This window comes from Crotalus tigris, unplaced genomic scaffold, assembly GCF_016545835.1.
Source record: "Crotalus tigris isolate CLP2741 ecotype Arizona unplaced genomic scaffold, ASM1654583v1 scf7180000020943.996319, whole genome shotgun sequence".
NCBI classification, from domain to species: domain Eukaryota; kingdom Metazoa; phylum Chordata; class Lepidosauria; order Squamata; family Viperidae; genus Crotalus; species Crotalus tigris.
In genome coordinates this window covers 353604-376120 of record NW_024098271.1, presented here as the reverse complement: position 1 = coordinate 376120, position 22517 = coordinate 353604, and the positions used below count along the sequence as shown (strand labels likewise).

General features: G+C 36.3%; 1 protein-coding gene and 1 long non-coding RNA gene across 15 annotated transcripts in view; one reads left to right on the top strand and one right to left on the bottom strand.

Moving 5' to 3' along the window:
* TIAM1 (TIAM Rac1 associated GEF 1) overlaps positions 1-22517 on the bottom strand; it is a 208951-nt gene that overhangs the window by 59390 nt on the left and 127044 nt on the right. For 13 of the 14 annotated variants that reach the window (XM_039368861.1, XM_039368856.1, XM_039368857.1 and 10 more), the window contains 2 exons: positions 10094-10538; positions 4297-4469 (listed from right to left, as the gene is read on the bottom strand). In XM_039368861.1, coding sequence (XP_039224795.1) covers positions 4297-4469; positions 10094-10538 — 618 coding nt within the window. Of the gene's footprint in view, positions 1-2572; positions 2680-4296; positions 4470-10093; positions 10539-22517 lie in introns of those variants that run through there. The other variant, XM_039368869.1, reaches the window with a different exon arrangement.
* LOC120319733 lies at positions 2710-10230 on the top strand. Its single transcript, XR_005559815.1, has 4 exons — positions 2710-2850; positions 3438-3545; positions 4237-4364; positions 10101-10230. It is a non-coding gene; the product is annotated as an uncharacterized LOC120319733 (long non-coding RNA).

The window sequence follows — 22517 nt, the reverse complement described above, 5'->3', positions numbered from 1 at the left end:
ACCTTGAGCATGCCAACCCTGCCAGACTGAAGCAGCCAGGCAGATATTACAGAAAGCAGGCAGTCTCTCAAGTAACTAAACCCTATGCCCTGTAGGGTAATGACAAACCACCTTGAATCACACCCTGAATCATATCTGCAAACTAGCTGGCAACAAACGCAGCTTGCCAAGCAAAAGGTTACATGAATATCCCAAGACATGCCCATCACTGCCCTCTTCTTGATCAGTTGACACTTCTGGGTGATCTTCAAGGGCAGCCTCATATAGAATACATTGTAGTAAGTAAGTCATAGCTGACTAAAGGCTCCCTTGATCTAGGAAAGGGTGCAACTGGCATACCAGATGAAGCCTTGCAAAGTTCACCTGGCCACAGCTGCCACTTGCTCATTGAGCAGGAGCTCTGAATTCAGTTCAAATGGCACCCTATCCTTGAATGGTGAAGTGCAAGGTTAGAGATGAAATATCCCCAAATCTGGGCAGCCCAAAATTCAAAGTCACTTGGTAGAAGTGAATCAGAGATGGTTGCATCCCATCGCGGTCTTTAGGCATTGGGGCAGAATCTTGACAGTATCACTTGGCCGGACCAGGGTCAAAAGATATAATTTGGTGTCATCAGCATACAGGTGATACTAAACTCCAAATCAGCAGAGTGATTGAATGTAGATAGTGAAAAGAATGAGAGAGAAAACAGAATCTGAAGCATCCCATAAAAGAGGATTCTAGGGAGCAATCTCTCCCTCACCCTCATGACTGGAACTGATCCCAGAGACAGGACGAGAATTATTATAAAACAGTTCATGCAATCCCCAACCTGTGGAGCCAGCTCAGAAGGACATCTTGGTCAACAGAGTTGAAAATTGCTAAGACATGAATGAGCACAAGTATAAATATGCAGAAAACCAAGAATGTCAGCTTTAGGATGCTCCTCAATTCATGCAGGCTATGCAAAAATCAAATAGGCTGAAACCCACATGAATTAGTACCCCAACTCAGTATTTCAGAATCTTCAGCAATATCCAGAGATTTTTGGCAGATGCACAACTGAAATTGCTCACTGGTTGGAAAAACAGTGCTATACCTATTCTTTAATAGAAGAGTATCTCTCCATCTAAAAAAGTAAACCTTTACAAAAAAATATTTTATGATGCCTTTAGGCAATTTTTTTCTTTGATGCAAAAGATATATGCACACTTGAAAGCAGAGCAGAGAAGAGTTATAAACAATATCCCAAGTACTGTTTATAGAACTGCAGTAAAATATTTTATGGCTTCTAATGTTATTTTTCCCGATATATTAAATGTAGGTATTAAATACATGTTTTCTACACTTTTGAGGTCCAACATTATTATTATTATTGATCATGGCAGTCAGCCAGATGTTCAGACTGGGTTTGGCATTTTTGTCCACCTATTGAATCCTTACCAAGGACCTGGGATAGGTAGATCTGGATGTTTTATGGTGTTACAGATATCGTTGCAGGATCGTTGACTGATGGCAAATTTGTCAATGCCAATGGTGTCCAAGTGGTGCTCCAGTTGTTTTGGGATTGCACCCAAGGCACCTATTACTATTGGTACTACCCTTGCTTGCCTTTGCCACAGTCGTTCTATTTCTATTTGTAGGTCTTTGTATTTTGTTATCATCTCCAGTTCTATCTCTTCTATTCTGCTGTCTCCAGGCACTGCCACATCTACTATCCAGACTTTTTTGTCTTTCTTATCAACAATTGTTAAGTCTGGGGTGTTATGTGGCAGATGCCTGTCTGTTTGAACTCTAAAGTCCCAGAGCAATTTAATTTCTTCATTTTCTATAACTTTCTTTAGTTTATGGTCCAGCCAGTTCTTGCTTGCAGGCAAATTATATTTCTTGCAGATCTTCCAATACACCATTGTTGCTACTTTGTCATGCCACTGCTTATAGTCAGTCTGTGCGATCTTCTTGCAGCAGCTTACCAGGTGGTCCATTATTTCTTTACCTTCTTTGCATAGGAGTCACTTACTGTCTGTTGCTGTCTTCTCAATTCTGGCTTTGTATACATTTATCCTTAAGGCTTAGTCTTGTATCTCTTTCTTCAACTTTCCTGCTCTTAGCCATTGCCAGGTCTTGTTATTATCTGCTTTCCCTGCTATTTTTTTTTAATGTACTGGCAATGTAATGTCTTTCCATGCTTCCATTCTGTTCTGCATTTGGTCTTTTTTGTAGGCCAGTTTGGTCTCTCCAGTAGTCAGTAAGCCTTCCTGATGTACTAACTTTAGTGCATTTTCATCATTGTCCTTCAGATATTCTTCCAAAGCAATTTTTTCTTCTTCAACCATCTGCTCACTTATTTGCCTTGGTAGGTACAGTCTATCAGTGTCGCTGCAAGGATGAAGGCATGATTCATTTATTTTTCTGATTTTCCTATCTATTGCTTTTAGTTCTGCTTGAGTCCAGTCTAGTATCTTAAGATCTTTTTCAGTCTCTTAATGTATTGTTGTTGTTGTTGTTGTTGTTAGTACAGGTAATCCCCCAGATACGAGCGTTTATTTAGCGAGATTTCACAAAAATGAGGTTATTCAGAAGCAGTACTTACATTAGAAATTCAAAATTGCGATCAAAAACAGGCCTCTGTAGCCATGTGACTTGGAATCAGTCTTGGCTGCTACAGCAGCCATTTTAACTCTGTGACTTGCCTGGGTCAGTTCAGGCCTATGAGAAACCAGAAGTGGGTGGTTTTTTGTTTTGTTTTTGGTGCCTGGTCACATGGCCAAACAAGATCCGGTGATTATTGTTTTTGTTTTCCTGGAGCTGCATGGAAGATCTGCTGCTTGCTGGGCTTGAGGACTACTGTAGAGAGCTAGAATTACTTCCGTAAGTATTTTAAAATATTCTACTGTATAGTATTATATTGCATTGTAGTGTATTGTTTGTAATCACTTTGGGAACTGCTCTGCTTTTTATTGTGCTTGTAAGTGCAGTACTTAGCAAGATTGTTCGTTTGCATTTGCCTGAAACTAATAGTATGTGACTGCTGCTGCCTCCTCTCCCTAGCACAGACCCACCAGAATTCTGCCTGGAGAGGCTTATGCTGATCAGGGGCAATGTTTGTTTGGTTTTTTTTTTAAAGTTTTAAATTTAAATTGCCTCCAGAAGTTGTGGGTGTTTCCTCACTGGAGGCTTTTAATCAGAGACTGGATCAGCATTTATCAAAAATATAGTGCAATACTGTACTTTCTTGTGAGAGTAGTGGGTTAGACTAGATGACCTCAAGGTCCCTTCCATTTCAGTTACTATTGCAAGCCAACAGTTCTGTAAACTCCACTCCCATTTCCCTGCATGCCTGCCTGGAGACGCTAAAGCTAATTACTTTAGTGGCAGCTGCAATTGTAAAGTTCTCCACCACCACCACCCCTCTGAAGAAGCTTGAGCTGTCTAGTAACAAATGGTTTTTTTTGCAGTTACAGTATTGTAGTTACTGAAACCGGAAACAGCTGTTTGGTGGCTGGAAATAGCCTGCAGCAGCGGCAGGAAAAGTTTCTCAGTTCAGGCAGCCATTGGAGGAAATAGTAAGTCAAATCTTTGTTCATTTAATGACCCATTTGATTCAACTAATAAGTTTGATTTTAAAATGTTGTAATATTGAATCTGATTCATTTGGCGATTATGAGCCTAATGGGCAGGTTCTATTAGGCTCGTACCTTGGGGACTCCCTATATTTAGTCTTCAATTCAATTCACAGTCTGGGACTGGTAAAAACTTAACAGTTCAATTCCTAATCAAGGACCTCAGAACTGTTTAGGTAATGTTTCAGTATATAGGCAGTTGTGAGTAAGGTGGTATTATTATTAATATTTATTTATTTATTACTACTAATACTATTATGGAAGACATGAGCCCCAAATATATCACAGGATAACCATGAAATGATATGATGTAGTCTGGTCTTGCCAAAAAAAAAAAAAAAAACCACCTGGAAACAAATTCCTATCGGTTTTAAATTGCATAAAGTTCCCCAGCATTTGGTTACATCATAGCACTATGTATTTTGGATGAGCCCAATTTATAAAATGAACCCAAAGTTATCTATGATATCTGTCTACACCACTTATCTATGCAATGAAACTCTGGGTAGTGAATAAAGGAAAAACCCTAAATATCAATAGTGATTATAATTTATACAGTTATAAGTAATTAAGCAGGTCAATAATTAGGTGCCCTCTTCAACTGCTGAAGTATCATCCAGGGCTTTCTTTGAAGGATAAGGTCAAGAAGGAAATCAACAGCATCAGCAGCCACAACAACATGGAGGGAACTAACCTGAAAGAGAAATGCATCTCCAAGAGAATTGCTGAGGCAAAAGACATAATCTTTCTTTGGATGTTCAGGTACTGCTTGCACTATGCTGTTTTCCACCCAGACTGCATGTTTTGGGATGCTGTTGTGGTCTATCCCAGATCTGCCATCACTTTCATAGAAGAATAAAGTACAACCTTGAGAAAAACAGCAACTTATTAGCAACCTATGTATCTAACAAAATAATACAGCTAGCAGAATATCGTTCAGATTTATGTAATGCCAGCATTCAGAATGATGAAACAATAGAAATAATAGCCCGTACAAGTTCTAATAAATAAATAAGCAAGCAAGCATGGTCTGCTGTGGATTGTGTATATCTACTATTTCATTCACTTAGCCATGTCCTGCTTCAGTATGTTCCATTTCATGCATTATAATATATATACAGTATTTGCCATTCCTATTCAATCAACAATTAGTATTCCATGTTCACCAAGCATGTTGCGCCTTCTATGGACTGAGAGTGTTTCCCCTAAAAACTTGGATTTTTGACAAACTTAAAAATCACCAATATCTTGATTCCCCACCTTTTGTTCAGAGCTAATGCCAGTTTGACAATATAATGACCAGTATTAACAGAATTTTCAGCATACATGGTAACAATAATCACATTTCACATAACACTTTTAGTAATACAGGGATGCATAAAGTACAATATAGAAACCATGTTACCAGTTTCTGGACCACACGTAGCATTCTTTCAGAATAGTAAGGACAATGGTAATGGCATATTTTGGGCAGTAGGAAAAGGTTCAAACAAAGCCCAATTTTACACTGAGCATCCTAATACTATTTTATGCATCTAATTTAGAGACAGTCTGGTTCTCTACATATCAACAACACATTTGCTTGAAGAAATCTTTGTGGGAACCCTGCATTTGAGTTAAAACAACTGCCACAACCTTGACATGTACATGTCTTTCTTGATTAGTTCACAAATTTATGAATAAAAGAATGCTATGACTGCATTACATTTTTGTATGCAGATGATGCTGTATTAAGATAGAAAACTTTAATTTTTTAAAGATTTAATAGAAAGATAGCAATGTGGTTTGTTGTAAGAAATGATTGTCCATAAGAAGTAAAGAGGGCTCTGCATAACAGTGCACCTCTGTCCACTTTATTATATGAAAGTAATGTGGATTGTATAGAAGTGAGTGACCAGTATGAAATAAGCACATTGAAATGGCTTGGTCATACAGAGTATATGAATGAAGACTTAACTGCAAAATATGTATATGAAAGAAGAACAAGTCAATGGATAGAAAGGAAGTAGAAGTCTGAGAAAGTCATGTTGGATGGAGTGGATGAAATCCTCAAAAGGAAGAAGAGAAATATAAAGAACAAAAGTCTTCTGTGGAAACAATTATTTAAGATTTCTCATGAGTTCTTTTTTCCTTTGGAAATAAATTAACCTGATAGAGTTCTGATCCTCAAAGGAGTATCTAATTGCAAAGGAATGCATAAAAGGGAATGCCACTATTAAGCAAAGATAAAGCCACTTCATATGGGGAAAGGAATATGAGTCAGACTTGTTATCCTAATTTAAAAATCTACATTACACTGACAGATAGAATAGATGAAAATAGATGAAAAACATGTGTGTATAATACTGAAGGAGTCCTATATCTCTTTAATGCACCTCTTGATTGTCATTAAATTTTCCCCCAAACTGGGGAGAAACCCTGGGAGGCTGGGGAGAAAGGCACAGCAAGTAATCTCTGCTGATGCCTTCTTCCCCCACCCACCCAGAGCCCTGGAAATGGGATGGGAAGCTGGAGGAAATCCCCCCCACACCCCACCTTTTAATTAATTTGAGATCAGAGATGATCTCAGAGCCTGTGGGGAATTGTTAGGGAAGGTAAAAATTTTTTAAAAGGATAGCCAATAATTTAGGGAGAATGCACCAATGGGTTGCTTTGTCTAACCTGAAATAGCTGAGAGCCACGCCAAAACGAGTCTTCAAGAGCTGAGACCAAGTTAAGAATGGATCCTCTAGCAAGAGGGGGCGTGTCAAGTTTTGGCTATTTGGTCTCAAGAGCAGGCAGACAGAGAAAACCCATTGGTGGATTCTCCATCTCCTGTACTAGAGAAACATGTGTGCATAATACTGAAGGAGTCCTATATCTCTTTAATGCACCTCTTGATTGTCATTAAATTTTGGGGACTAGAGCCCATTTGGTCAGAGTTAGCAAGGAGAAATAGAATGTATTTTCATAAGTTAAACAACCTTTTTTTTTTACCCATCTGCACAAGTAATATTGTCCTGCCTTTCTATGAATAAAATCAAATAATGAAAGAACCAGCAGATATAATCACTGGTTCCTAAAACAAAATCATTTGGGGGTAATTAGATGTGCAAAAGAAGATACACACCCTTGAAACATATATCCCAAGCTGACTTAAAGTAAATAATGAGAATTTTCTGGAAAAAAAAAAGTTGTGGCCTGATCTAACCTCACTGAAAGGGAACAAACACTAGCATAATATTTTAGCTAATGATCAGTTTCAAGTTTAAAAAAACCCCAATTTTTCAGTTAGGCTAGACTCTTATAGCTTGTAAGGATGCAATTAAAGTTTATATTAGTTTCAGAGTTTCAGATCATTTTTTTCAATTTAATGTATATTGTCTACTTTCAAGTTATACAGTTACCAGGTTAACCCAAGACTTCAGAAAATTGTCAGCAAGACACAGCAGTTGTTAATTTCAAAGCTTAAATACTGACTTTACTAAACCTCAGTAATCCAATCTGAGTCACACTTTAATACCTCTTTTCTAATCATCCTTTCCCTTTTCTTTCTCTCCAGATGGCTGGGTTTATTTGTGTCACACTATCACATTTTTCCTGCACACTGCTTGGGTTAAACGAATCACTGCTCTCTCCAATCCTTAACTGGCCATAACTGATCAGTTTTTCTGGACTCAGCTGTAATGCAAGCAAAGCTATTACTGATAGGCCTCAACATAGTACAGCTCAAAGTTACAAGGGCACTGAAAAAAGTGACTTATGACTGTTTTTCACACTTACGACTGTTGTAGCATCCCATGGACATGTGATCACTTTTTGAGACCTAACAAGCAAAGTCAATGGGGAAACCACATTCACTTAATCACCATGTTACTAGCTTAACATCTCAGTGATTCACTTAACACTGTGGCAAAAAGATTGTAAAACAGGACAAAACTCACTGAACATTTGTCTTGCTTAGAAATGTTGGGTTCAATTGTGGTTGTAAGTCAAGGTCTATCTGTATATACATTCAGCTTCTATAGGCTTCAGGCTGACCTTGCTATGAAAAAATGGACCCATAGGACCCACCCCCCATCCCTTGGATCTGGCTATTAACTAGCATTTCAATGCTGATTTTTTTTAGAATAATTCCATAGAGAAATTAGCTGCCATGTCCCTTATTCTTTGATCTGCCTTGAGCCATGTTCCATTCTGATGCTCTCACCACCAGCACCAGCACCTCCTAATATTAGAAATACCATATGGGAATCCTCTCATTTAGACCAAGGCGATATGAGTTTCACCTAAAGCAGTGGTTCTCAACCTGTGGGTCGGGACCCCATTTGGGGTCGAACAACCATTTCACGGGGGTCGCCAAATAAGGTTGTCCGCCATTTTCCCCCTTTTCTTTGGTCACGCCCCTGGCACCCGGTGATGTATAAGTGGTTGGGGGTCACCACAACATGGGGAACTGTATTATGGGGTCGCGGCATTAGAAAGGTTGAGAACCACTGACCTAAAGTTTACTCAGTCTTCTGAGGGAAATAATAAGCATCATTTGGTTCAAAACTATAGATCCTGTTCTGTTTCGTTGAAGCTCTTATGGTTTCTATTATCTACTCCAAATTAAGTTGTAGTTGAAAAGGTGCTCTTGGGAAGGAAAAGCAGTAGAACCAAAACTGCAATTACACACATATTGCCCATGCGAACAAAACATTTATACTACACTTGCTTAAGATAGTAGGAAAATCAGAAAAAAAATTCAAGACTAGGCATATGTATTCCAAAACAATCACTATAGGTTATTGTAAGTATAATGAGTAGGAGATTATTTCCAAATAAATGTACTTTGGATTGGGATCTAATGTTAATTCACACTATTTATCATTTGTCACAATATGATACTCTTTCTGCGAAAGCAAAGGAGTTTTTCCCAATACAAAAATTACATTTTAATCCATGGATAAAGGTATTTTTAAACCTTTGAAATTACTACTATCAAATATCAGCTTGTAACACTTGCTTTTACTGATAAAGGAAATGAATTTAAAATATTGCTGATTTTGAGATAGTGTTTACCCAGTGAAAAACTAGCAATTGAGGCCATCATTAAAATCATTGGTATCCAATTATCCCCATTTGCATTAATTTCTACTGAATTTTTATGACTTATGACCAGTGTCTTAATGACATGCAAAGTTGTGACAGACCTCTCCCTAAAGTTACTCATGACCTATTTTTGAAGTTACAACAGTGCTCACACATTCATGCACGCATACGGTCATGTAACTTCATTTTGGGCACTTAGCAACTGGCTCACTTTTATGGGCCTTTGCACTAGCCCATGGTCACTTTATTACAATATGCAACATTTTTTGCTTGTGGCATTTACTTCCAGTTTTCCAGCAAAAAAAACCCATTGGAGAAAACAGATTTGCTTAACAACCATGGTGTTCATTTAACAACTGCCACAAAAAATGTTGAAAAATTGGATCTGGCCATGTGATGACTTAATTTGCAATGACTTACAGTTGCAATTCTGGCCTTAATTATGGTCATAAAGTTGAGGACTACCTATACTAACATACTATGTTACCTCCAAACATGTTAAGAAAGAAAGAAAAACCCAGTCATACAACAAAAGACTCTTGCTTGCATTTATTATACTTAATAGTGCTTGGCAAATTAGTCATACTGCCTTTGACCAAGACTCCCTCCAAGCCCTCTGTGCTTCAGTTGCAATCCTAGTGGAACTGTCGTCTCACCAAACAAGAAGGGAAGACCCTCAAAACAGACATGTACTAAGCCTTCAAAGAGCGTATAGCCTTCAACACCTCAGTATGTTCAGAGAAGAATATTGATCACTTCACAAAATGAACCTGCAAAAGGTATATACGGTTTGCAATAATGGTACATGGGGTGTAGTATGAGGGTGAAGGTTTGTTTTCTGAGCTTGTGGGTTGGTTTCTGAAAATTTCATTACCAGGCTAGGTAACATCTACAGCAGAGTTTAGGGCAGGGGTGTCAAACTGCCGGCCCGTGGGCCGAATGCATCATAACAAAACCGCACCTATCCCATTGCTGGCAATGGCAAAAAAGTCACGATACGATGGTTTAGAGGATGTCAGTGTTCACCTCCCAATGACTCTAACCTGATGTAACCTCCCCATCACAAGACTCACTGATAACTCATACCTGACTCATCACAAGACCCATCACAGACCCTCACTTAACACACCCACACCTGAAGCCCTTCTAAATAGAAGAACGCTAACATCCCCCTAAACTCCGCTGAAGATATTACCTAGCCTGGTAATGAAACATTCGGAAACCAACCCACAAGCTCGGAGAACGAACCTTCACACTCAGGTATACACAGGTTTGATATCTGTTTACAAATAGCATGCGACACACAGTATTTCTCACACACACTTAAACTTCCAAGCAAGCCTTCATTAATTCTATGTAATTTTTAGGCATTTCTATATTTTTGTAATGTGCAGATAAACAAGATATATCCACTGTACCTTTCAGGGAAACCCAATACTGTTTCCATTTCCTCCGTGTGGCCAACTCTACCTTCTTGTTCTTTTTGTGGACAAGGAAGTTTTTCACTGCAAGAGCTCCAGCCTTCCTTACGGTTCCCTGCCCAGCTGTAAGAAGAATATCCGACTGTCCTGGGGAACTCAAAGTCCCACTGCTCTGTTCATCACTCAGGGTAGAGCCAGCCTCATCCAAATTGTCATTGGTGCTGCTCAACTCCAACTCTCGGCGAAAGTTCTCATAGATTCCCTGACGTGCCCCATCTCCAGTTGAAGAACTGCCACTGTCACTGCCAGCAAAGGCTCGGCTGGTGGTTGGTGAGTAGCTGGAATTTGTCGCATTGGAACGTCTAGACAGGAGGTCTGTGTCTGTCGTTGCACCCTCAATTCCACTGTCAACAAATTCACTCCCATCTCCTGTATTAACATCCTATTTTAAATAAATAAATAAAAGCAACATGAATAAGTTCTCCAACTCAGTCTAGTTACTAAAAGCTTTATTTTTGTAGTTAAATTCTATTCTTTGTTGTCTATATAGAGTAGTTTCATCTAACTTAGCACTCATAATGACCATCTAGTACAGGAACCTTCATTCAGAAATCAGTGAGCATATCATTTATAGTTCTACGTGAAATATATCTTACTTGCTAGTTATTTAAAAAAACATTCCTTGGGCCCTAATAAACATTTTTATTAAAAGATTTAACAATCAAATAAAATAGTTTAATAGATTTATTGGAAACAAGTGCATTTTAAAAGTTTAACATTTTTAACTATTGTGGATTTCAGAAGGAGAGATATAACCATTTGACCTTAAGTTTTAAGCTATTCATTCAGCATTTTAAATTGATCTAAAATAGTAATATAAGCACAGAAAATTAAAATGGAAGCTCTTCTGGTCCTTGCTGATGCTGAATTTTACGGTTGTTTTCTTGCAGTTGCCGATGATACTCACAAGCCAGAGGTGGCATTGCCTAAATAATAGTAATAATTGTGTATTAAATTGAAACAGTATTTTTAAAAGATAGACAAATTCATCAAATTTAAGTACTCCAAAATCATATTTTGTATTATTTATTTGTTTAAATATATTTATGCTTCTTCTATGTCATCAGGTAAAAGTGTTGTAGAAAAGAAAATTATAAAAATAAGTAAAATACAGTCAAACAATACAAAATTCAAAATTGCTATAAACATGAAATGAAAGGAAGGAAGGATTTATAATATATCATCAAATATTCAAGACCCTTAGCCAAGTAGGCATCTAAAAACCCAATGCAGAATATTCATCATTTTTAGCATCAGAATAATTTTTTACAATTTATTGCGATTAAGGCTCATCAGTTGGTCATATATTTAAGATCACAGCAGCAAAAGAATCCATACCCTGAGAAGTCTGGATAACACAAGTGATAACAAGAAAATCGTGTCTTTTAGAATATATATGTACAAATAATTTGTTTAGAGATCTTATTGTCCTTGCAGAGATGACTATAAAGGACAATAAAAGAAATAATGATTTTTAGACTGGAATTGACTCAAGTAGACTGTCTCTTCCTGCCAGAAGGAAGTTAACCTATCAATCACTGCCATTGACAAAGATTGCTTTCAGGTTTGGGATATCTGATATAGCTTTTATGGTTATATTTATTTAAATAACAGGCCCTCTGGTACAGTAATCTATTTTCCACCTCCTGTACCATGTAGCAAATTCAAAAATTATTATAGTTTGCCCCAAAGTGCATGTATTAACCAAATATACATGCCTTAATATACATGTATTAACCATAACAATATCCACACTATACACATATAGACATCAGCATGTAGTGGTTAAGGTCTGGACTAAAGGTTGTAGTTCTTGCTTATGTGTAGAAGACAGCTGGGTGATTTTCAGCCAGTTAGTCTCTCCCAACTTTAACCTGAGAAATAAAAAAGGCTATCTAACAACCCTGATTGGGCCAGAGAGATAAATTATGGTCTACAAATTTCAATTAACAGGCATTCATCCTGAAATGGAGTTATTTGGGATGACAATAATGATGGTGATTGACACATGCACACATAAGTGTATGTACAAATGGACTACTTAGAGTGATTCAGCAGAGAATTATTCTTTCTCTGCCTTAAATCTCCATCCATGCTAATTTCCAACTTTAGAAAGCAATCCATAGATACAAACTTAAACCTGAAGTGTAAAAAGTTTAAAATATTTTTAAGGAACTTTGCACTGAACATGTTTGTTCTTTATCTCATGAATACAAATTACTAGAATATAAAACCAATAAAATATTTTATTTTGAAATAAATTTTGGATTTTATTAATATTCAACAACTGTAACATACTGCTAATCTTCTTTAAATTAAAAATCACCCTCATAAGAACACAAAAATTTAAGACCTTTTTTTGAGGTGGGGTTGAAATCAATCTTAATATAGCAAGGATGTCTGGTATCTGCTACACATTTTAGATGCATTCTTATATATTAAAGTGCATATGTTGTATCAGTTCAGTTTCCCATCATTTTTCTCCAAAGTAAATGCATGTGAAAAAGCTGCAGAATTTTGGTATACATTTTCATATGGCTAATTTTGTTGGTGAATTATATATTCTTACAATATGACCATAATAATATAGCACTTGGGTTCAAAAGTAAAAGAAACAAATTCCCCAAATTTCTTTCCAATATGACTGAATGCTGTGAAGAAACCAAGTGCTTAAGCTGATCCTTAGGCAGAATTCCATTTGAAGTAGTGAGGAATACACACATAAATTGCAACCAAGACATTTCTGAATGCCTGTAAAACTGTGAATTGTGTCTGGCTGATTAGGAATGTTTTCAAGAATAAATGCTCCCCTTGCATATCCTGGAAATTTTGGAAATCTGATATAAACAAAATAACTCAGACCCTTGGGATTATCATACAAATGATTCTCACAAAGAGGCACAGAAACAGCAAACATGAACTTTCAGGGCAAATTTCCATAAATAGCAGTGGATAACTGTGGGACTGTGCTATATTCAGTGAAATTAGAACAATCAGCTGTTCCCAGACAGTCTGAATGACCTTCAGATAGACTGTTAGGGACTAAGTCTGGACATGCAAACTGCTGCATTGTCATATTTTTTCATGCATATAAACAGGAACTTGAAGAATTGGAGCTTTGTTCTATTCAGTTCTGGTCACTGAACAGCAAAAATTACAGTTGTATAAAAACAATTTCTCGGTTCCTGGAAATAAATTATTTTAAATTTTTGTTCACTGTCAGATACAGATTGAAATTATAACAAAAGTTTTTAAAAGAGGCAAATAGGAGGTCATGAATTTATTTTAACTATTTTGTGTTATCAGGATCAGAGGATTCCAGTCTAGGACTGGACAAGTGGCTGGTGATTAGCCACGAATATACGATCAGCTTTATTTCAATGTCGGATTTATGTCAGCTTTTGAGCAACACAAACCCTGGCGCTTAGATTAGGCCAAACTGTCAAAATTGATTAAAAATGAGAATCTCTCTAAGGATTATATATTTCTTGTGGTTAGCGCTAAGGAAAAATGTGTCAACTTTATAAGTAATTAACTTATGATTTTATCACTATACAACTTTTACTTGAATGATTTAAACATTTCTGGCTAAATAAAGTATAGATACGTTAATAACGTTTCTCTTCTTATTTTGATATAGTTTTTCAGATGCTGATTTTTTTTCATTTTTCTAATAATCCAGAATATTATCTAGAGAATAGGCAAGTAGAGTTAGGATATAAATATTTAAAATATTAGACATTTTAAATTTAATTTTATAATAGAAATAATAGCAATTCAAAATGAATTGTGTTAGCTTACAAACTTGAAAATTGTGTTAGCATCAGTTCTTAGTTCTCCCTCCAGAAATTCAAAACATAGTTTAGTATTGGATCATACTGTTTTAGAAACAAGTTTTTATATTGAACTAGTAAGCAGAAGTCCTACTTATTATTCATAAAGAATTATTTTGTTCTGCTTTAAGATTTTAACTTCTATTTTGTAATAATGTTAAAAATAAAAAAAAAGTAGAATGAGGAATATCTATAAAAATTCCAATCAAGTAAAAAATGTTCATTAACTGTGACTCACTTTAGAATGTCCAGATGTAGTGTTTGGAGAACTTAATCTCTTTTATGAGAAAAGTGGTCAAATACAGTGTTTCCAAATTTGTGATGCATAGATCATAATGCAGAGTTACAGCAGACTGTCTCCAGTGCAGCTATCAAAATAAACTCAGGCCTATACTTTTAAAATAGCCAAAAATCTCACAAGATTGCTCATTATCAATTCTAAATATTTAATTTTGGAATCTAATGGAAACTTCTTGTGCCAGGATACCTATGTCATTATGTTGCTGATTCCTGGTTTATGTAATAACCCTTGACAATTTTTCAATGATAATGTAGTGATCTACCTAAAGAAAAAGTTGGAATTACTAGTGTAGAGATTTGGATAAGTTAAAGAAAATGTACTTGACCCATTTAAAAATGTGGCATTGATTAATGGACACAGATGTTTTAAAAAATGTGAATCTATAACCTGCTCCTCAGCTGTGAAGCCATAATTCACTCATACCTTTCCAGTTTGAATAACAGATGTAGATAAAACTACATCAAAGGCTGTTTCAGCTGCATCTTATCCCAACTCAGATGCTTCAAGTAAGCTGTCAATCACTGCTTCTCTTTCTATTCATTTTCATGAGTTGCCTCATTTTTTTAAAAAAATGGCTTTCAAAAAAGTGTATTGCAGCTTCAGGCACCAAGTAACTTTGATGTGATACTGTACTCCATAACATTGTTTAAACATTATATTAAAACTAAGAAAACAATTACATATTTCAACTGGCATTTCAATATGTTATGATTAATTAAGTTGAATTGAAAGGGGTTCATTAGAAGGTCACATAAAACATTATACTTTAAAATATATGTATAGTTCAATTATTCTCCCCCAGCCCCAGCTGCTATGACCAATAAATAACTCCATCCAACAAATGGGAGTGGTTTTCTAAGTAAGCTGGAATTTAGAGTTCTTTATAAGCTATATTATGACATTCTACAGAGATTTCACCGTATATTTGTTTGATTTGTTATTCTTGTCAGTGTTTTTAATGCAGGAAAATTACGCTGTATGACATGTCTTCTTCTGCATGGGACTGCCCTGCCTTTAAGAAATAAGATTCTGGAATCTGTATGTGTGGCATGGCACAAAAAAGCCATATACTGACATCCTTTTGATAGATACTAAATATATGAATATCACAATTCTGATCTTTTGTATGTATCATACTAGCAAGAAGCAATGCAGACTGCCTGATGTCAAAGGGAATGTATGAATCACATGTACGTCAATAAGTCATATCTGTATTGTTTTCATATAAAAATGGGCCCAGAAAAGCATTTGGATAAATTCAGCACACCCAAACTCTGTTCAGAGTGCTCATGTTCAGAGTGCAGTCAGCTCATAATACACTGAACTGCTGGTGCTTTTTGCGATTTTAATGCTTTTATTTTGTTTTAATTCATTGTTGGGAGTATAAGATAAGTGGTTATACAAATGTTCTAAATAAATAAATAAATATCCCCAGTTTCACCATGCAGAGTTTGTTATCCTTTCTTCCTTTAGCGGAATATTCTATGATAATTAGAACGCTATATATGGTAATAGCTTCTTTTGCAGGTTCCCCCAGAGCTTTTTCTCCCCTATTTTCTGTACATCTACAAGTCTTGGAATTTTCTTGTTCTGTCTAACATCTCTTTCTTGGACAGTGACGGTACTGCTCATAACATAAGCATCAGCACCCAAGAATTATGCACACTATTAGCATATTCAAAAATATGCCTTAATGCAGGCATGTCAAACTGCCGGCCCACAGGCCGGATGTATCATGCCGAAACTGCAACCACCCCATTGCCAGCAGTGGGGAAAAAGTCCCGATACAACATGTGATGTCACGTGACGTTCGTGAGTTTGACATGACTGCCTTAATGTGTTACTAAGCTAGCCAAATAAATATAGGTCTGAGTTTGGACAGTTACCAGATGAGATTTCATATGGAAGCTCCATATATGCCACTAAGAAAAAACAGGTACCGTAAATGCCGGCGTATAAGATGACTTCCGCGAGCGCTGAAATCGCCGCCAAAGACGGGGGTCGTCTTATACGCCGAGTCGTCTTATACGCCGGAAATACTGGTAGTTTCCGGCGTATAAGACGATGTTCTAGGAATGCGGCCCGGCTATAAAGACGGGGGTTGTCTTATACGCCGGGTCGCCTAATACGCCGGCATATACGGTAATATAAATGTACTAATCAGTAAATAAGCAGTAAAGACTTTTAGACCGTATTGTTTTTCGATGGTTTTCTAGACTGCTAGTGTTAAAAAATTACCTAAGCTACAGATCATGTAACTTTCCTTTATTCTGTGTATTCTGCAGAAGATACAGGTCGCAGATAAAAGCAGATAGCTTGAAACACAGAAGAATAGTTATGAAAGTAACATATCAACTATACTATGTTCACATGTAACAGTAAGGCAGAACTGTAAACAAACCGGAACCATCTAATGTGTGGCTGGCTGGTTGACTGATTCTGTTTGGCTTCCATTGCCAGTGGGCTTGGCTAACAAATTTGGACAGCTGTAGTCAAGATTTTTTTTAGCATTAAGCATGAATGAGAAACTCTGGCTTGTTCTTTATTCAAGCAAACAAGAAAGAAAGTAAAACTTATTTTTAAAAAGCCAGAATTAATTAGCTACTAAATAATCCCTGATCCCTTGGATCATCATTTCAGATGAGACATTTCCTTACCAGATTCCTCAATGCCTTCAACAATGATAGAACTTCTAATGTACCAACTTTACTGGAAAAGCTGGGATACATTTAGAGATATATCTGTCTTAAAAAAAATAGTCCATGTTGATCTATATCAGCAGATGTCAGCACAGGAAATGTTTTATGACATTTTGTATTATGTCATAAAGTGTTTAATGACAATTTTTAGCTACTACAGTTTATTTTTGCTCTGATGTATATTACTTCACTGGTAGTAAATATCCAAAATACAGGATGGAAGCACATGTTTTCAAAACTCACATATTTCAATCTTTGCCAAATTTGGAAAAGTTACCAGGTATTTTATAGTTTTGGGAAAGGAATTTCAAGCCATGGCCTTTAAAAAAAATATACCCACATAAATATACCATCTCTACTGCTCTGTGTGAAATTTAACAGGTTCTAGTTCCTCATTGCATTATTGGAGGAATTTCTAAAATAGAAAGTTAATACAAGATTATCTTGCTCAAGTCATTTCGTTAAAAATAGCAAAAATGGAATATTTAAAAAAATATTTACAAAATAAATGACGTCTCTAGGCTCTTATTCCAACATTTCTGCCCTTGTTTGCTGTTAATACATTAGTCAATTGTGCAAACAATTTCATCACTGAAGCACGTTACATGGTTTATGTTTTCTGTGCCCATATCCATAAAATGTATAGAAACATCCAGCGTGTAAAAATGGTAGGTATAGCCAGGGCTTTTTTTCTCATAGAACGTCCAGAACAGAGTTCCGGCACCTTGTTTTGGACGGAACCTTGGCAAGGTCGGTTGTATGATGTGTGTGAGTTCCAGCACCTTTTTTTTTTTTTTTTAAGAAAAAAAGCACTGGGTATAGCTACAATTCAATCACAGGTTTACATGAAATGTTAACTCAGAAATAAAAGTATTTCATATTGAAATGTGACTATGTAAGAATCATTAATAACAAAAAAAAGGATAATTAAATATTGTCCGGATTGGACACACTTATCCAGTCAGCCAGAAATGGCAAATTTCCCATCAAGTGCTTTTCTTTCCCTTGAAATCAAAACCAGTTTTTTCTTTCCAAGTGCATATTTGGACTAAATGCCATCAAGTGAATGTCGACTTTGAATGACCACATAGACCAGATTCTCCAAGATGATCTGTCCTCAATCTGGCAGTTCCATTGAACTGAAAGCTTTATTATGCTTCTTTATAATTACCATACCTCACTGCTTAGAATTTCAAACTTGTTATTTACATTATTCCAGCATACAGTACTAAACCAGTACTAAAATTGGTTTTCAACCATGAAAACGTCCAATTCCATTGTGAATAAATGGATTAAATCAGTTCTTGTTTGCATAAACTTTAGCTTAGAAACATCAGTACTGCAGGCTAACTCCAGGAGTTCGATGCTAATGGGGCTCAAGGTTGACTCAGCCTTCCATCCTTTCGAGGTCAGTAAAATGAGGACCCAGATTGTTGGTGGCAACATGCTGATTCTGTAAACCACTTAGAGAGAGCTGTAAAACACTATGAAGCAGTATATGTCTAAGTGCTATTTTTGGAAATTTAAGATATGGCATCAAGATAGTCAATAGAGGCCTTAATACAAAATATAAGCAATTGGGTCTACATAGATTTTACACAGGTCACCTCCCCCAAAAATGCAAACTTCGAAACTCATAAGTTGATAATCAAATTTTATCAGCTGTAGCTAAAATGTTGGTGTCTGATTATTCTGTGTATCACTGCATGGAAGTTTTTGGTGAAGTGCTCTTTCCACACTATATTCAAATGCCTATCCTTTAGTTCTTCTCCATGACTCCCAGCTCTTCTGGATCCAAGAGTCAAGGAAAAGCAGCAATAATCCTCAAATTGGTGTTTTCCTAAAGTACTTTTTTCTCTCCATCTTTTCAGGACTTTTTGCATCACTGGGCAACCCCTAAAAGACTATATACACTGTTTAGTTCTTCTCCTTGAGGCTTCTGATACTCAACCAGAACTGAGGGGTGGCCAATTATAGGCAGAATTCATATTATGTGCTTCCGGTTCCAGATCCCGGCGCTAGCGGACGCGCAGTGAGAGCTCTCTCTCTCCACCGTCTGATTTTCCTTCTTCGGAAGACCCTGCAAAGGTCTTTTTCTAACTGGATAAAAACTTAATAGATGTCTGGAAAAAGAATTCTTAGCCTGTGGGGATATCTTGTGGCAAAGCCTGGTACAGCAACTAAATATTTTTGCCTGTGAGGCCTGTTGACTCTCTTGACTGCCCGTGACATTATCTAAAAAAAAAGAAAGATAAGAGTTGGAAACAGCTGGCTGGTGGAAACAACTTCCAGAAATTGTGGAGGTGGACACTGACTGACTTTTACTAAGTATAGCCTCCACTAAAAGATTATCCCTAACCACCATAAAAATGGAGGAATCTTACCCACAACTTAACTACAAACTTATACTTGAAAAAATTCTTGAAGCTACTGAGCTAATGAATTTCAGAGCAAAAGCCAAAGATGTTTGAATTCCAGACTCCAAATGATCAACTTACAAGCCAAAAAACAACAGAAGAGGAATAAATCAATACTAAAGAGGATTCTATGCTACAAAACACGCAACTTATTGAGAATTTTGATAACCCAATACTGATTTCAACTATAATACCTATAACTCCACAAGCAACAGGAACTTAATACAGGAACAAATACAATACATTGAGAACCTAGACAATTTAGACAATCAATCAACAATGACAACACCGGACACAACTTTTTATCCTAGTCAGACAAAACTGGAAGGAGGAGGAGGAGGAGGAGGAGGAGGAGGAGGAGGAGGAGGAGGAGGAGGAGGAGGAGGAGGAGAAGAAGAAGAAGAAGAAGAAGGAGAAGGAGAAGGAGAAGGAGAAGGAGAAGGAGAAGGAGAAGGAGAAGGAGAAGGAGAAGGAGAAGAAGAAGAAGAAGACTGAACTAACGACAAACATTTTAAACCAAACATGGAGCTTGGAATTATTGGGGAAACAACCTAATAATTACAAAGGGGCCAGTTCCCTTGACAAATTGTTAATTGGCTGTTCTCCCTTGATTCAAACAATATGTGTAGGAATGAAGGGAGACCAACTTGAGGATTTAAAGGCACTGGTATGGAAACCTGCCTGGCAAAAAAAAAAAAGCCAGAGTTAGGTTTAAAAATGGGACTTTTTGCTTTTGTCTTTTTCTTTTTTCTCTTCTCTTATCTGCCCTCCTTTCTTGATTGATGATGGAATAGCTTAAATTTAATGAGTTAAGGAGATTTTTAGATATTTATTCATTTAATATTTAGGACCTAGATTTATAATGGAAATGAAAATTAATTGCTAGATTATTGTTTTGAATTGTAATATCGAAATGGGTTTACAACACTGAAAGATATGTTATTAGCAAATGTGGAGCTATCAGGACAAGAAATTGTTAAATGCTAATATTTGCCAAAATTTATAGCACCATGTAAGCCCATGTTTTAAGTCTATAGAATAGGGTGCTCACTATATCTATTTGCCCTCTATATGCTGGCAGATGTTCCATTCCTAAGCTTTACCAGTAATAAACACTATCAGATTCTGATAAGCAGCTAGTTATTTTACACAATGGAACTATAAGATTGAGGAAAATGAACTGCATCAAGTTTTTAATGTAAGTTTTTGATGAAAATAATGAAAATTATAATAGTAATTAGCTAATAGAGTTTTAACAGTTTGATTACTATTGGCAATATCTGTTTTATCTTAAGGCACTCATGACAATTAAATCTTCATTATGATATAGAGCAGTGGTTCTCAACCTGTGGGTCGGGACCCCATTTGGGGTCGAACGACCATTTCACGGGGGTCGCCCAACGACGCTGTCCGCCATTTTTTCCCTTTTCCCTAGCTGTCCTACTCCCTCTTATTGGTGGCCACACCTACTTGGCCACACCCCTGGGGGTCACCACAACACAGGGAATTGTATTATGGGGTCACGGTATTAGAAAGGTTGAGAACCACTGATATAGAGAAAGCTGTACTATTATGCACCATCAAACATATATAAACATTGAACGGCATTTTTTTTAAATCACATGATGGACAACAAGATTTGTTTAAGCAGAAATCATTCTTGAATGCAAATAAAAGATAAATTGTAGCAGATACAGAAAGTTGTGGTTTCAAATATTAAAGAATTATGTTTTATGTTAGCCTTCCTCAGTATAAATTTCCTATGATTTCCAAGCAGCATGGCCTAATACATCCAAATTGCATGCAGGATGTGATTGGTTGTTTGATACCAAGTTACAGATTTAGATATGAAAGGCCTATGGAGAGCCTAGTGACATTTCCACGTAACAGGTGTGTTATAACTTAACAGATAACTCAGAGTGACAGATAAAAACTAGGACTCTGTATTTTTTTTTATTTACTTACTTATAGCATGTACCAATCAATCATATATATACCAGCAAAGTACAAACAGAAAAATTCCATGTGTTGGATTTTCTAGTTGTCTCTATGGTTAATAATAGTGAACCAATGTTATCAAACTATTGAAGAAGCTATTCAGACCATTGTATACTTCATACTCTTTCTGAGTCTATTCATGTATCTTAAAATGTAAAAAATAAATATGACACATACTGTATGCTTTGCAAACATGTGCACTGCATGGAACGATTATCAGAGAGTAATCCAAGTTCATCTCAGTGAAATATGTTAAATGGACTTGTTATTTTCCCGTTTCCCTAAGAAACTGTTAAAATGATCTATATGAAAACTATCTTAACTGCAAGAACATGCTGGAAGAGATAGTTTTCATGCCTCATGTTTACGAAAATAAAACCTTTTAAGGCTGGAGCAAGATGAGGATCATTTGCACTTACCTTCAAATATATTTTCAAAGTATACAAGATAGAACAAGAAAAATGCTGAAGAAGCAAGCTAGTTGCATACAAGCAGCTTGTCTGAACAATTTCATAAATGAATTGAGACAGAAATTAGTTATGATGCACCAGATGTCAAACCAGTCATAGAAAAATGTAAAAAAAAACCATTCAGGAACAAAAAAGATTGAAAAATACACTTAACTAGAAAAGTTAACTGTTCCAAACAACACTCATTTAATTGAACATTGTTTCTCATCAGTTGTAGCAATTCTTTGTAAATTTTCACAAGGTGTCCTTGAAGTGCATAATATATAATCAAGAGATTTCCTTAGCTCAAAAACTTCAGTTGTGTGCACAAAATTTAAATTTGTACATTCAATACAAAGAGCAAACCAAATCACTGTAATTATCTAAAGCCATTATATTTGGACTATATACAGTAAATGCAGTGGTGGGGTGCCAGAGTAGGAGGAAGAATCACAAATGTTTATTGTACTAGTTGAAATCATTTATTTTGTATAACAATATCAAGCCTTTAAAATCAAAGTTCTTTTGAACATCCCAATAATTTGGAAACACTACCCAGGCTGACAGCCATGGCTCTTGGTAAAAAAAGCCTTTAGGATTAGCTACTTTTAGGCTGGCCACTACTTTCTTCTGAGAAAGAAAAAATATAAGAGTGCATCCCAGT